We start from the raw sequence: 17,510 nt of genomic DNA on the forward strand, positions 1-17,510 counted from the left end.
TTTATGCAGTTACTGTAGAATTTTTTCTTGTTCACTTCTACTTTCATACCACTATGATCTGATAAGCTTTAAGAGATTATATCTTTTTATTTTTAAATATTTATTTATTTACATTTTGTAAGACTTTTTTTGTGACCTAACATATGGTCTGTTTTAAAGAAAATTTCATAAGTACCTAAGAAGTGTAAGCATCTGTTTGGGGATGAAGTATTCTATAAATATCTGTTAAGTTCATTGATTTGTTATACCCGTCTTAGTCAGTAAGCATCTTTGCCAATTTTATGTCTGGATAACCTATTGGTGAGAGAGAAGTGTTGACTTCACTTAGTGAGAGAGTCTGTGTGATGCTGTTTGTTTGTTCTCAGCTCTGACTGGCAAGAGCTCTTTGATAAGAGTAAAGCCTAAGTGACTGGTCTTGAATATTCAGAAAGCAAGTATATCAAGAATCTTGGGGAGGTTCCTCTGATTCACCATTTCTTCATATTGTGCATGATTTTTTAAAAGAGTATATATATATATTTTAAAGTTTCCCATATGCCATTCTAAGAACTCTTAATAATATTGCAAATTTTTGATTGTCTCAGATTTTTAAAGAAAGTGGCTTTTAAGCAAAAAAACAACAACCATATTTTAAAAATTACTTAAGAAGACCAGTTTAATTAAAAACATTTTACATGGTATTATACAACCAAAGATCCTCATATATTTTATTTTAATATGATTTTAAAGAAAATCAATTTTGAATTTTATATTTCTAACACAATACAGTTTTCTTATTGAAAAACACAAAGTTAAATTCAGAAAGAAATAGTTTCAAATTTCTACCCAGCTTAAGTACATAAATAATTATATATTAGCTACTAATTGTTAAACTAGATGGATCAATTTATTTTTGACCAAAGTTTCATTATATTCTCTTGTTATTTCAATAAATTGTATTATTTTTCTAAAGCAGTAAGTATCTTTTTAAATCCTGCTCTGAAGGCTTGTTTCACTTGCTGATTCCTTAGAGTGTAAATGAATGGATTCAACATAGGGGCGACTGAAGTGTTGAGCACAGCTATCCATTTGCATAAAGTAACTCTCTCATTTGATGATGGCTTTATGTAGATGAATATGCAGCTGCAATAAGTGATGGAGACAACAATAATGTGAGAAGAGCAAGTGGAAAAGGCTTTTTTCTTTTGCTGAGCTGAAGGGAATTTGAGAATTGTCTTGATGATGTGACCATAGGAAAGAATCACTAATAATAGTGTGACAATGAGTGTTATCATAGCTATGAAAAAAGCTATCAGTTCTAGTAAATGTGTGTCTGAGCAAGAAAGTTGTAATACAGGAGAAATGTCACAAAGGAAATGATCAATAATATTTGAAGCACAGAAATCCAAGTCAAGACCCAAAATCAGAGGAGGAAAAACAACCAGGAATCCTGTTGCCCAAGAACCCAGGACAAGCTGAAGGCAAACTTTGTTGTTCATGATGGATGTATAATGCAACGGTTTGCAGATGGCAACGTAGCCGTCATAGGACATGGTAGCCAGAAGAAAAAATTCTGTAGTCCCCAAGAATATGTAAAAAAACAATTGAGATATACAATCATTATAAGAAATAGTCTTTTCTCTAGTTACAATGGTGATTAGGAATTTGGGGATGCAAGTAGTTGTGAATGAAATTTCGAGGAAAGAGAAATTACGGAGGAAAAAGTACATTGGAGTCTTGAGATGGGAATCCAGCAGAGTGAGAACAGTGATGGTCAAGTTTCCCATTATACTCAAGATGTAATTTAGAAGTAGAAATAAGAAAATCACAATCTGTAACTGTGAATTATCTGTCAATCCCAGGAGGATGAATTCTATCTGTCTTGAATGGTTCTTCATTTCTCTTTTGTGATTTTTAATCAATTTTAGAAATAAAAAAATATGACAACCAAATAAATGAAAAGTTGTTCTCCATTTCTGTACAGTGAATTGAAATGCATTCTGCTATCATGTATAATTAATTAGAATAAATTTTAAAAATTAGAAACTACCTGAGTAGCTATATATCCAGAAGAAGATCCATGAAAGATCCATGTTCTCACTGAAGGGTCAATATTCCATAGGTGTTGAAGGCATAACCTGAAACTAGAAAACACAAACTGTTCATTTGGATTTTAAAAACATTGTAGAAGTCAACTTTCTTTTGTAAATTGATCTACAAAACACATAATAGCTGATTTTTTTCACCCTTCCATTCAAACTCAGTTAACTGTAACAAATTACAAATATTTCCAGTTGATAAAATAATTTCATAAAAATATTGCTTCAAGAATCAAAATAATTTAATTAATTTGTGATTTCATCTGAAAACAATTATTCCAGTAGAGTGAATTAAGATCTACAGTTAAATTCTGAACCTTTAAATTTCATATTAAAGTGACATTTCTAAGATTCTTATTGGTACCTCTCTCTTGCAACTTCTCTATGACTGATGAAAACATGGAAATTTCCCAAGGAAAAAATGTATTATTTTATATTATAAGAAAATAAATATAAGTAGAATCTAAGAAAATTAAAAGATATTAAGTACATATAACCCTAAAGGTGTGATAGGGGCTCCTGACTCTGAAATCTGCTGAGAAATATGAAGCCTATGGATAAAATAAAATGTCCCACTTTTATTATGAAATCAATTACATAATGAACCTGGGTTCGATCCTCAGCACCACATAAAAATAAATAAAGAAAATAAAGGTTTTGCATCCAACTACAACTAAAAAAATAAATATTAAAAAAATAAAATGCAATGAAGGAAAAATACAAGGGAGAGTTGTAAGAAATTCTATTTGCAGCACCTTTGTTTAGTGATACACTGTTAATAAGCTGATGTTACTAAATATAGCATTAGATTTTTTTCAGTAGCATAACTGCTCTATCTACAAATTTTCTAACTCTAAGTGAAGGATTAATTATGCTGATTTATTTTAGTATCTAAATTCAGATATAATGTTGACACATTAAATAATTTTTTTTGTTATTAAAATTTTACAAGCCTGATTTCAACTCCTACAAAATTCATAGTTATTCACTGGGATGCAACTGTGATTGACTTGATTTAAAATGAATATATTCTTTAGATAAATACTAATAATGACACTTTATGTAGTAAGATCAATATCCTAGCATTTTAAAAGTTTGTTTGTATTATTTGAAAAAAAATCAATAGAAAAGCCAAATCTTTGATACTCCTGGGGAAAGAATGAAAAAATACATCTTTTGTAGCAAAAAGATAATTTTAGAAGTGAAAGTAGACAACAAATTTTTAAATTTTAAATAAAATTATGAGGACATCTCCTAGCCATCTTTATGAAAATGAAATTAGAAGTTGGAAGGTAGAGTAAAAATTTTCTGAGGAAATAACCAAGTATAATTTGGCAAAGTATGAAAATAAGCATGAAATAACTACAATGAAAACTAAAACTTTAAATAAAAATCTATTTTCTATCTTTGATAAATTCTAAACATTTTATTGGCCTATTAATCAACCATAGAATATATTCTAAGAAGAAATATTTTTTATTTTATTGAAATACTTCTAATAAATACAGAAAAAAATAATGGGTGCTAACAATGTCCAAATAACTAAGACTTAGAAAAGGGACACAAAAATCTTCTTTTGCATGGATGCAATGCAAAACTACTTGATAAAACTATCAAATGAAGAATAAATAAAACTTAGTATGTTCATTTTCAATAGAACATTGTGCTGCAAATAAAATGTTGAAAATATAGTTATATATAAAATATGTATAAACTTTAGAATTATAATATTAAGTTCAAACACAAGATAACATACATTTGATGCTTTATATACAATATTATTCCATACACAATACAATAGGATTGATTGATAAATAGATAGAGATATGTAAAGGTAGACTCAGAGAGAGAGAATGTACTCACTTGTTTGCATCTGTGTATCAAAATACATTAAGGTTGTTGCAAAAAAAAATTTCTCTGTTCTCCCCAATGATTTTTGCCAGCAGGATTGCCTAAATACTCTCAATAGCTGTATATACCAGGAAAAACAATGATAATAAATCGTAGTTGAAAACATTTTTGGTTTAATTTTATATGAGAAGCTGTAATGTTGCCAGTACTATGAAAAATATGTTATTTCATACTAGGTTGTTTATTTTCAGCTTAAATTATATAATGATAATTCAAAAGTTAGTAATTACTTATCTTCATTTTACCGTATACATTAGTATAAAGGTCTAAAGAAATAATCCTATTGTATTTTATCTTATAAAACAGATTCTTTAATTAAAACAATATTAAGCTTTTAAAGCACAGCAAGATCAAGAAAAAAAGGCATTAAGAATTGATTAAGTCTTAGAAGTATTTTTTTTAACAAAACTTAAAAACTTTTTCAACTTACTTATTTAATAATAGCAAGTAGCAACTCTACAGCAAAACTGATGCTCACCACTACAATTCAGTGCTATTCTGAAATCTATAACTAATTAAGATTTTAAAGAAAAATTATATACTATAAAATTCAAATACATAAATTGATTGGGACATAAAATATATTTACTCTTTAAAAAACATTTATAAAATATCTAATCTGATTTGGTTCTTAGAATATGCACAATAAGAAACAAACTATTACAAAAATAAAACAGTTCAGTAATATGAATATATATATTTTTTAAATCCTAAAAGGGAAAACCTGTTTTAGAATAAACAATATAAATCTTATCTTTCTCAAAAAATTATCAAACTCTCATAATATGTATAAGCTCAATATTGTGGTATGGTTTTAAAGTGGAAAAATATTATGATAAATCCTGCACATACATATAATCATAATGTAATAATAATAATAATAATAATAATAATAATAATAATAGAATGGAGACCAGAGAGAGGAAGTTACTAGGGAAGATAATGAGGAATGATATTTATCAAATTATGCTATGTGCATGTATGAATAGAACATAATAAATCCCAATATTTTGTATAATTATTATTAACCAATAAAAACGGAAAAAAAATAAAACAGAACACAACATATTTGAAAATAAGCAATTATTTGAATAAATTTACTCATTTGGATACTAACACATTTTGAAGTGGATATATATTCTTATAAAAGTATTCCAGTGTATTTGAGATACAAAATTACAAAGTTTTATAAGAATCCTGTATTTTATAAATACCTACATATAGTATTTATAGCTATAACTTATGCAAAGTTATACAAAAGTAATAGCACTTTAAAACAAAACTATTTTGTAGGGAGGTATTATATTACAGTGCACTTGTATTTTTTAAAACATGCAGTTATTAGTAACTCTTCTATCAAAGGGAATGATAAAATACAATGTAAACTTTTTCAAGCTTACTTATTTAATAATAGCAAGTAACAACTATAAGTAAATTCAGAAACTAACTGTATAAAGCCATGTTTTCAATTTAAAAAAAATGATACACTTCATTTTCCTCTTAACCTGAGCAAATTTTTGCAGTTGATTTTTAAAATGATATTTACAAATGAGCTTAGAACATGAACACTGAAATACGAAAAAAAAAATTTATAATATAAAATGTTTTCTTCTTTTAAATTAAAATATTCAAAGTAAATTTCTTCCCATCAAATTTTGTAAATAAGTTTCTTTGCTATTCTGAGGACTTTTAAAAAATTATTGCTGAATATAGAATATTTTCCTTCTACATGATTTAGCTTATTATATGAATTCAAGAAGCCAACTTTACGTTATTTATCATTTTCAATGTTTAGTAACTGTTTTCTTTTTCAGTTTTTTTCTTTACTCTGATTCTTCTCTTTTGTATTAATTTTCTTGTTTACAAGCTTGTGATGGAAATGGTGGATCATAGAGAGAGACACACACTAATCTTTGACTTTCTTCTTTGATTTCATCTCATTTGATATTTTTCACTTTGCTACTGTGCCTGTGTTCTAATATCTGCTTTTTCTGCAAAACATATTGAGCATTTCTGAAGGTTAAATGGGAGTATCAGAGTAATTTCAAAACCAGGAAAGAAACATTTTTTCAACAAGAGAAAATTATTCAATTAGCATTTATTAATTAACTTTCAAAAGAGTTATTTTTTCCCATTTTAAAAAATGTATTAAAATTAAACGTGTTGGGCTGGGGATGTGGCTCAAGCATTAGCGTGCTCCTCTGGCATGTGTGCAGCCTGGGTTCGATCCTCAGCACCACATACAAAGATGTTGTGTTCGCCAATAACTAAAAAAAAATAAATATTAAAAAATTCTCTCTCTCTCTCTCTCTCTAAAAAAAAAATAAACATGTGAAGTCATACTTTAGGAAAAAAATATCTTTCAACTTTGTTATGTTTAGTTGACTTCTAAAATTTCTGAGATTTTCTTTATCAAGACAGTAAATAAATAATTACCATTTCCTTCATAGTTCTCCAGTACAATGTTTGGTTTGAACCACCAAAGCATTAGAAATGCAGGTGCAAGTACATAAGTGAAACTTCTTGTACTTGCATTCATGGATTATTAATATAGCAAATAAAGAATTATTTATGTTTTATAAAAATAGAAGTGATAAAATACCATGTTTGAATAACTGTTGCGTATTTCTGTGTAATTTACATTGTATGTGTAGTCGTTGCTAAATATTTGAAAAAGAAAATCACTATTTTACATACCTTTATCAGTATATATTGATATATTTTTTTTTCTCTATAATACATGAATAGCCACAATGAAAGGCAAATATACTTATTGAAAACAATATTTAATTTTGTTGGCAAAATTAACATAAAATAATATCTCAGGTTAATTCAAATAAGAACTAAGATTTTAATATTTTAGTTATTCTTCACTAACCCCTGTATATGAACAGATAAAAGTATCTATGGAATGGATAATAAATATTTCTAATAAATTTTTCTTTTTAACACCAGATAAATTATAAGATAATATATAGTTCCAATTAATCCCACCTCAAAATCCTTCATAAAGATTATCATAACTGAGATGGTTCTCTGGAAGTTAGCAAATACTAGTTTCCAATTATTTAAAAGGCATTAATGCTTCTCTGTGGGGAGTCTAAGGGGACAGGGTCCCTAAGGAAAACAGGAAAGATTTAAAAACATTCAAAACAACCTACAAAACACCAGTAGTTCTTTTATCTTTATTATTTAATAACAGTAGGTTTACTGTTCCAAGCATGATGATATAACATATTATTATGTTACTCACAATAAAAATAATCATATCAATACAAACATGGAGATATTGAAAACTAGCAAGTTGTTTTGGATAGATAATACATATGTTCCAAGATATCAAAATAAGTCTTTCAAGATACAATTCCTTTAGGGATGTATTCATATTCCCAACATACGACTATATCCCTAAGAGAAAGGCATCCAAGTACCTAACATAAATATTAATTCTACTTAATTTTTAAAGGTGATTGTTCAACATTATAAAAAATATAAAATGTCTGCATAGTGTTGCCATTAGAGAATGAGTGCAGCAGTATTTTCCTCAGTGATTTGAAGTTTAACAGCTAAATTCAACCTTTTTGAAGTATCACTAATTATGATGCATTAACCTATCAAGTGTGAACATTTAATATACCTGAAACACCATGCTAATTATTAATAAAATGTATTTAACTTAATCATCATAATAGAAAAGACAAGCATGATTATGAACAGTTTACTGTTGAAAAAATAAAATTTAGGGAAATTATTTATGTACACCCATGACAGTTTAGAAATTATAGAGACCGGATTGCAAGTATACTTGATTGACTATTATACCATACTTCCAACAACACAATTGCTGCCAGTCCAACTGCTCACTACATAAGTGCCAATACTCAGGAAATGAGAGTTGGTGGGAGGCTGGCTAGGGGCTATTCCCATCTCTGAATAAAGAATGGCTGCTATCCCAATCATGCCTCACATCTTCATTCAGCTGCTAGAGCCCTGAACCTCTTAACCTTGCTTCCTGGGCCTGAGCCTCAGCACAACAAATGAGAAGACAGTGGCGGTGGGGGATGGGGAGGGAAATTATCCCATAAAAACATAAAGCAAGTTGGATCAGGTGGATGGGGATATTGTTCCAAAAACAAGACCATCTTAGGGGGCTCTAAATTATGACAATGAAGAAACATTCCCATAAGGATTATTATTAGATAGAAATTTGAATATGGAATATAATTTTTTCAATTGCATTATTTAAGCAACAAGGATATGAAACTGTTCAGAAAATATTCATTGAAAAGTAACACCTCACTTTACTTAAAATCATTACACTCGAGTGTATACAATGAAGGCAAATTGGTTATTATTTGGAAGAGATCACTCTTTGCTTTAAGTTGGGAGATTTGTTTAGAGTTTTCACAAAAATTAAAATATTTTATTAATATTTATATTATTAATAAAACATTAATACAATATATTCTATTGGTTCCAACTTGGTAAACCACCCTTGTTACTATCTTATAAAACTATATTTTATATATTTATAATCTTGGACTCCTTTTCTATGAGAAAAAATAGTGGAAATTAAAGGAAAAAATGCATAGAAAGTCAAGCTTTAAAAAAGAACTGAAATTGGTACTTTGAATAAAGAAGTCTTCGTGGACATCAGTATTTTGAATAGTTCCTTTGGTACCCTTAGGATTTCATACTGTGGGACCTGTGTAATAGTAATAGAGCAAGGCTGAGGATGAGTGAGAAGAGAGCATGTCTTTCATAATGTGGGAAAAGAACAATTGTGAAGACAAATTAAGAAAGACGAACAGTCAACCACAACTGAATCCTTATGCATTTTTAAAAAGAGAATATAGAGAGGTAGAATATCCAGAAGTTGTATAGTGACTTCTCTCCTTGAACATAATATGCCTAGTAAGATAGCAGGTAATTCAAACATTGAGAGTGTTGATTTTTTTTATTTATTTATTTTTTATTTCTGGGGAGCAAGAAAGAATATGTTTTATGGCTTAATGAGATATTCTCTCTCTCTCTCTCTCTCTCTCTCTCTCTCTCTCTCTCTCTCTCTCTCAGTGTTCTGTTGAGGCTCAGGCCCAGGAAGCAGGGTTCAGGGGTTCATGGCTCTAGCAGTTTAAAGAACCTGGGGGCATGGTTGGGATAGTAACTCCCTTGAAAATTTTGTAATTACATTCAAGATCCAATAGAGGGCACTCTTGCTTAAGTAATTGAACCAAGTATGCTCTGTGTGGGGACCTGGAAATCTGAACTTCTTGGGGACCCAGCTGCTAAATCTTTCCCTGCAGAATGACAAGGCAAGGAAACAATTGACACTATGATATCTTTTGGAGAAAGCTGAGTAATGGAATTTGCTTGAACAGCAATTTTAATTTCTCCATTAAAATTTACATAAAAAACATCAGGTAGTACCCGAATTCCTTTTCTATTCAATATTAAACCTATTGTATCTGGTGTTAGAGGTTCGTAAATTCCCCCTGCCAGCTGGTACCATGGAGCCTATTTAATAACTTCTCTTTGTCTTTGAAATGTAATCTTTTTTTTTTTTCTATGTATACCTTTATTTTTTTATTTATTTATTTTTTTTACATATTGATATAGATATAATATCAGTGTTGATGAAGTTAAACCAAAGACAACATGTGCAAGATAAACTTTTTTCTTAAAAAAATAATCCACAATTAAGCGTTAATCTTATCCATGAAGCCCCAGCCCAAGGCCGGAGGCCTAGTTAAAAGAATCTGTTTTTCTTATCATGCTCTGCATTTTCAGACACAGTTACCTTGAAAACCTTTACAAATTACTACACACACACACACACACACACACACACACACACACACACACACACAATTATTCCTAGACATTTCATAAATGTTTGTGAAACACCTACCAAAGAGGTGTTCAGCACTCCAGGTGCTGATCTCTTTCAAGACCATGGCCAAATTTAATTATTGTAATAATCAGCAATAGGAAATAGGAAGCTCAACTACATTAAATTCATATGTAGAGATTCTTCTTCTCATAGTTCTAAGATTAGTTATGGTGAAGATTTCTAAAAAAGCTTAATTAAGTTTTCTATGGAGGAAGGGTGCCACTACAAAACAAGCAGGGGTGCCAGTTAGAGTTGCCAGATATCAGATCTTCCCAGTCAATGGCTTTCATGCCAACCTGGTCCACACACATTTCATGTGTGACTTCCTGCAATTTCCTTTGCTTAAAAGAAATGTTTTGTTTGAATCAATTCCATTTATTAATTCTTGATTTTACTTTTTGTGCTTTAGGAGTCTTGTTAAGGAAGGCGGATCCTAGGCTGACATGATGAAGATTTGGGCCTAATATTTCTTCTATTAGGCACAGGGTCTCTGTTCTAGTACCTAACTCTTTGGTACACTTTAAGCTGAGTTTCATGCTGGGTGAGAAAGAGGGGTTCGGACACTTAACACACACACGCACACACACAAAAATACAATCAATCAACAAATATATGAAAAAAATGTTCAACCTCTTTTGCAATTAAAGAAATGTAAATCAACACTATGATTTCATCTCACTTCAATCAGAATGGCAATTATCAAGAATACAAGCAACAACAAATGTTGGCAAGGATGAGGGGTTAAAGATACATTTATACATTGCTGATGGGAATGCAAATTGGTGCAATCTTTATTGGACCATCTCAAAACTGTAGTAGGGGACAGATGAGGAATTTATGGGAGTTTTTCAGAAAATTTGGAATGGAATCACCATTTGACCCAGCTATCCCACTTCTTTGTTTATACTCAAAAGATTTACATTCAGCATATTACAGTGACACAGCCACATCAATGTTTATATCTGTTCAACTCTTAATAGCTAAACCATGTAACCAACCTAGGTGCCCTTCAAACAGATGAATGGATAAATAAAATGTGGCATACATACACAATGGAATATTACTCAGTTTTAGAAAAGAATAAAATTATGGCATTTTCAGGAAAATGGATATAGCTGGAGAATACCATGCTAAGCAAAATAAGCCAATCCCAAAGAACAAAAGCTACATATTATCTCTGATATGCAGATGCTAATTCACAATAAAGGGAGGGGGGCTTGCTAAGAACAGCGTTCTTTAGATAGAGGAAAGTGAAGGGAGGGATGAGGGTATCTGGGTAGGAAGAATAGTAGAATGAATCAGACATTATTACACCATGTACATCTATGATTTCAAGACCAGTGGGATTCTATATCAGGTGCAACCGGAAGAATGAGAAATTATGCTCCAATTGTGTGTGATGTATCAAAGTGCATTCTACTGTCACATATAACTAATTAGAACAAATTTTAAAAATAAAATGCTAAAAAGTAAAAACAAACAAACAAAAAACAGTGCACTTACCAGTGAAAGAAAAAGGAAAGAAAACTTCAATTATATGTTACCTGTAAGTGGCACAATACTGAGACAAAAAAATTCCATCGGCTAAAATTAAAAGACAGAAAATGATATTCCATGGACATGAGGTCCAAAACCAAGCAAGAGTAGCTCATCTGGTGTTCAACAAGCAGATATCAAGTCAACATTAATTAGAAGAGACAAAGAAGTTACCTTCACACTATAAAGGAAGAATCCAACAAGAAGATGTTATAATAATAAATATTTATGCCCCAAGAAATTGTCTAATAGCAATTAATGAGCCTCTAGATTTCACTGATGTCCTTCTTCATCTCTAACTGTATCTCTTATCTGTCTTTTCTTAAAGTTTACCTAAAGTTTTATCAATCTTTGTTTTCTTTATAAAGAACTAAATCTTTATTACATTTTTTGTATGTTTTTATATTCCATTTCATTAATTTTATCTCAGAGCTTAATTATTTCCTTACTTACACTAGCTTTAGAATTGGTTTGTTCTTCTATTTCTAGGACCTTAAAGCACCTTTAGATTGTTTATTTGGGATGTTGTTGGGTTTTGGGATTGTTTGGGTTGTTGTTGTTTGTATATAGGCAATCATAGCTATACACTTCCTCTTAGAAAAACTTCAAAATGTTGCAGAGATTCTGGTATGTTCTATATCTATTCTCACTGGATTGAAGGATTTATTTGTTTGTTTGTTTAGAGAAAAAGCATTAGAGTAACACCCTCCTGGCCCTTTCATGATAATCATGGTGACTTCTCATACTGAGAACATTTTTTAAAATTTAATTTATTTTCTTCCTGCTTTTAATTTATATGACTTCATTTGTTCATATTTTGTTTGCTTCTTTTTTAAGTCAATAGTCATCTGTCACATAATAAGTAACAAAGTTCTCTGCTGACCCAAATTCACTCACTTAAAAAAAGTAACTCAAATTGCCATTCTAGTGTCTGATGAATTCTGCTCTCTATCCTAACCTCAATATGTAAATCAATGGAAATGTAATTGATGTAACTGATGTGATTCAGCAATCTGTACTCGGGGTAAAAATGGGAGTTCATAACCCTTTTGAATCAAACTGTGAAATATGATATATCAAGTTAGATGTAATGTTTTGAACGACCAACAATAAAAAAAAGTAACTCATTACTCTTTTATTTTTAAATTCATTTTAGCAGCTTTATTGACATATGCTTTATATAAAGGAACTGCACATATGTAAGGAAAAAATATCTGATTTGTGTTTACATTTCATATACATCCATAAAATCATCGCCATATTAAAGACATTCAAGGTAATAAACATATTTATAATCTCCAAAAATTTCTTTCTACCTCTCTATTCTTAGTTTTCAGTTTTTAACTTAGTAAGAGCATATCACATGAAGTTCTACCCTCTTCACAAAATTTTAAGTGTAAAATACAGTATTGTTAACTATAAACACTTTGTTATATATTAGATATCTAGCACTTATCCATCCTTCATAATTGAAATTTTATACTCACTAAAAAGTAAGTGCCCATTTCCTCAACTCCACAGACCTGAAAACTTTCATTACTTTCTGCTTCTGAGTTTGACTATTTTCAGTTCCTGAAAAATGTGACCCTATTTTCAGTTCCATAAAAATATCTTTCTATGACTGGATTTTATCTTAGTATAATGTCTTTCAAATTCATGTATATTGTGGCATATGGCAAAAATTCATTCTTAATTAGGGCTAAATAATATTCTAACATATGTATATAACACACTTTCTTTGGCCACTAATCTATAGATGGGTATTTAAAAGAATGCTTTCATATCCTGGATATTGTGAATAATGATGTAATATGCATAAATATTATAAAAATCTCTAGAAAATCCTGGTTTCAATACATTTAGATACACATCTAAAAATTGGATTTCTGTCTCACATGGTAGTTCTATTGTAATTGTTTTGAGGAACAATTGTACTGTTCTCTGAAATGGCGTATCATTTTACAACCCCATAAAGAATGTCCATGAGTCTCAATTTCTCCTCCTTTGGCAAAGATTTGTTATGTTTAGTTTGGGGGTTTGTTGTTTTGTTCATATAATAGCCCTCATAACAGGTGTAATGCCTCAATGTGGTTTTAATTTGCACTCCTCTGATAATTATTACACTTGTATGTCTTTTTTTGGAAAATAACTATTTAGGTCCTTTTCCCGTTTTTTTTTTTTCTTTTTCCAAATACATTAGTTCTTTTTCTGTCAAGTCTACAGAGTTCTTAATGTTTTGAATATAAATCCTTTATCAAGTTTATGGTTTATAAATATTTTTTTTCAATTCCAGGGATGCCTTTTCATTCTGTTGTTTTCTTTTGAGTGTAGAAGCTTCTCAATTTGATGTGCTCCAATTGTCTATATCTGTTTTTATCACCTGAGATTTTTGTGTCATTGCCAAAACAAATGTTATGAAGCTTTCCAATTTATTTCTTCCTAGAAGTTTTACTGTCTTGTGTGTGTGTGTGTGTGTCTTGTCTCAGATCTTATGTTTAGTCTTTCCTTCTATTTTGGTCCATGTATAATGTAAGATGAGGCTCCAGTTTTATTCTTTTGCTAGTGAATATATAGTTTTTGCAATTCTACTTATTGAATAAATTGACCTTTCCTATTGTGAATTCATAGCACCCTGTAAAAGATGAATTCTCTGTATATGCATGAGATTATACTGAGCTCTCTATTCTGTTCAATTAATTTACATGCCTGTCTTTATACAAATGACATTTTAGTTATTGTAGCTTTGTAATCTATTTAAATATCAGCAAGTGTTATGGCTCCAGCTCTATTCTTTTTTCTCAGGACCTATTGACTATTCAAAGTCTTTGGATATTCCATTACAATTTGATGTTTTTTTTTCAGTTAAAAAAAAACTGTTCTCAAAATCTTGAAACAGATTGTGTTGAATGTGTAGATAACTTTGTGCACAGAAATATTTAATATTATTAAATCTCCCAATCTATAAACATATCTTTTATTTATTTGTGTTACTTATGTCATTCATCAATGTTTTATAGTTTTCAGCATGAAAGTCATTTCTCCATTTAGTTAAGTTTATTTTAAGAGTTTTATTCTCGGTTACAGTATTATAAATTAATTCATTTTCTTACAAACTTTTCTAATTTTTTTTTGTTAGCGTTCAGATTGAAGAAATTTTTGTATGTTGGTTTGGTATTTTGTAACTTTATTGGTTCATTGGTTCTAACAGGTTTTTGATGTTTGTGTGCATGAGTATGTGTTTCTGTGTGTGTTCTTCAGCATTTTCTTCATGGGAGACCATGCCATCTACAAACAGATAGTTTGTCTTTTTTTCCAATTGAATGGCTTTTATTTCTTATTCTTTTATTATTGCTCTAGCTGTCTTTTTCAGTCTTATATATAATGAAAGTGGTGGGTATGAGAAAATTTGTCTTGAATTTGATCATTAAGAATCAAGTTTTCCATCACTGAATATTTTAGTGTGGTAGGCTTTTTAAACACTGTCTTATTATGTTGGGATTCATTCCTTCTGAATTTAGTTTGTTCAGAGATTTTTTTTTAATCATAAAAAAGTAATTGGGGCTGGGGACGTGGCTCAAGTGGGGACGCACTCACCTGGCATGTGCAGGGTTCTGGGTTCGATCCTCAGCACCACATAAAATAAAGATGTTGTGTCCACCAAAAACTGAAAAATAAATATTAAAAAAATTTCTCTCTCTCTCTCTCTCTCTCTCTCTCTCTCTCTCTCTTAAAAAAAAGTGATTTATCATCCACCCACACCAACCTGTGCAGATCCCAGGCACAAGGCATGCTTGGTCCACCCCTCCCCCAGCAGGGCAGACACAACAGAGCAATAGAGCAATACAGCCTAGCCGCTTTCAAAAGACTGCCCCTTCTGGCCAGCAGACCACTGAGGGAGGTCAAGCCTGGTGGCTGAGATCCACCCACACCAACTTGTGCAAGATCCAGATCCAGGATGAAGTAGCATTTATTGAAGGAAACCAGCAGGGTCTGGAAGCCCAATATCAAGGTGAGGTACAGCCAATCTGCACAGGTACTACAAGGATATAGGAAAGAAACTGTAATATCTCAGATCCACACTGTAAGAAAGAAAGACCCATAGACAACATGAAAAAAAACAAGGGAGGAATGTGCCCCAAACAAACCAGGACACTATAATAACAGAACCCATGGACAGCAAAGTCAATGAAATGTCAGAGGAGTTCAGAAGGTTCATAATTAAAATGATCTGTGAATTAAAGAATGACCTAAATGAGCAAATACAGGCAAAAATTGATCACTCCAACAATGAGATAAGAGAGCAAATACAGGTAGCAAAAGATTACTTCAAGAGAGAGATAGAGACTCTGAAAAAAAAAAGTCAGATATCCTTGAAATGAAGGATACAATAAATCAAATAAAAAAACTCAATAGAAAGCATAACCAACAGACTAGATCACTTGGAAGAAAAAAACATCAGACAATAAAGACAAAGTATACAACCTGGAAAATAAAATTGATCACACAGTGAAGATAGTTAGACACCATGAACAGAACATCCAAGAATTATGGGACACCATCAAAAGACCAAATCTAAGAGTTATTGGGATAGAGGAAGGCACGGAGTTTTAAACCAAAGCAATGCACAATCTCATAATATCAGAAAATTTCCCAAGCATGAAGAATGAATTGGAAAACCAAATACAAGAGGCTTATAGGACACAAAATGTACAAAATTACAACAGATCTACAACAAGGCACATTATAATGAAAATGCCTAGCATACGGAAATAAGGATAGAATCTTAAAAGCCACAAGAGACAGGAATCAGATCACATATAGGGGGAGACTAATTCATATCTCAATAGATTTTTCAACCCAGGCTCTCAAAGCCAGGAGATCATGAAAACAACATATACCAAGCCCTGAAAGAAAATGGATGCCAACCAAGAATCTTATATCCAGCAAAACTAAGCTTTAGATTTGATGATGAAATTAAAACCTTCCATGATAAACAAAAGTTAAAAGAATTACAACTAGAAGCCTGCAATACAGAACATCCTCAGCAAAATATTCCAAGAAGAGAAAATGAAAAATAATGATGAAAATTAGCAGAGAGACAAATCAAAACCACCCTAAGATACCATCTCACTCCAGTAAGATTGCAGCCATTATGAAGTCAAACAACAACAAGTGCTGGAGAGCATGTGGGGAAAAGGGTACTCTTGTACATTGCTGGTGGGACTGCAAATTGGTTTGGCCACTTTGGAAAGCAGTATGGAGATTCCTGGGAAAGCTGGGAATGGAACCACCATTTGACCCAGCTATTGCCCTTCTCAGACTATTCCCTGAAGACCTTATAAGAGCATACTACAGGGATACTGCCACATCAATGTTCATAGCAGCACAATTCACAATAGCAAGACTGTGGAACCAATCCAGATGCCCTTCAATGGATGAATGGATAAAAAAATGTGGCATCTATACACCACGGAGTATTACACAGCACTAAAAAATGACAAAATCATGGAATTTGCAGGGAAATGGATGGCATTAGAGCAGATTATGCTTAGTGAAGCTAGCCAATCCCTAAAAAACAAATACCAAATGTCTTCTTTGATATAATGAGAGCAACTAAGAATAGAGCAGGAAGGAAGAGCAGGAAGAAAAGATTAACATTAAACAGAGACATGAGGTGGGAGGGAAAGGGATAGAAAAGGGGAATTGCATGGAAATGGAGGGAGACCCTCATTGTTATACAAAATTACATATAAGAGGTTGTGAGGGGAATGGGAAAATAAACAAGGAGAGAAATGAATTACAGTAGATGGGTTAGAGAGAGAAGATGGGAGGGGAGGGGAGGGGGGATAGTAGAGGATAGGAAAGGTAGCAGAATACAACAGTTACTAGTATGGCATTATGTAAAAATGTGGATGTGTAAAAGATATAATTCTGCAATCTGTATATGGGGTAAAAATGGGAGTTCATAACTCACTTGAAGCTTATGTATGAAATATGATATGTCAAGAGCTTTGTAATGTTTTGAACAACCAATTTTAAAAAAAGAAAATTAGCAGAGAGAGATATTATACTAAAGGAAAATCTAATTAGAGGAG

At 31.2% G+C, this 17,510-nt stretch overlaps 1 protein-coding gene across 1 annotated transcript; it reads right to left on the bottom strand.

Annotated features, from left to right (window-relative positions):
- Window positions 1-938: 938 nt before the first annotated feature.
- LOC113176437 (olfactory receptor 6C70) lies at window positions 939-1,880 on the bottom strand. The gene has a single exon (XM_026380913.2). The coding sequence runs from the start codon at window positions 1,875-1,877 to the stop codon at window positions 939-941; it is 939 nt and encodes a 312-aa protein (XP_026236698.2). The 5' UTR covers window positions 1,878-1,880.
- Between the last annotated feature and the right edge of the window lie 15,630 nt (window positions 1,881-17,510).

The sequence above is a fragment of the Urocitellus parryii genome, chromosome 5, assembly GCF_045843805.1.
Source record: "Urocitellus parryii isolate mUroPar1 chromosome 5, mUroPar1.hap1, whole genome shotgun sequence".
NCBI lineage: Eukaryota > Metazoa > Chordata > Mammalia > Rodentia > Sciuridae > Urocitellus > Urocitellus parryii.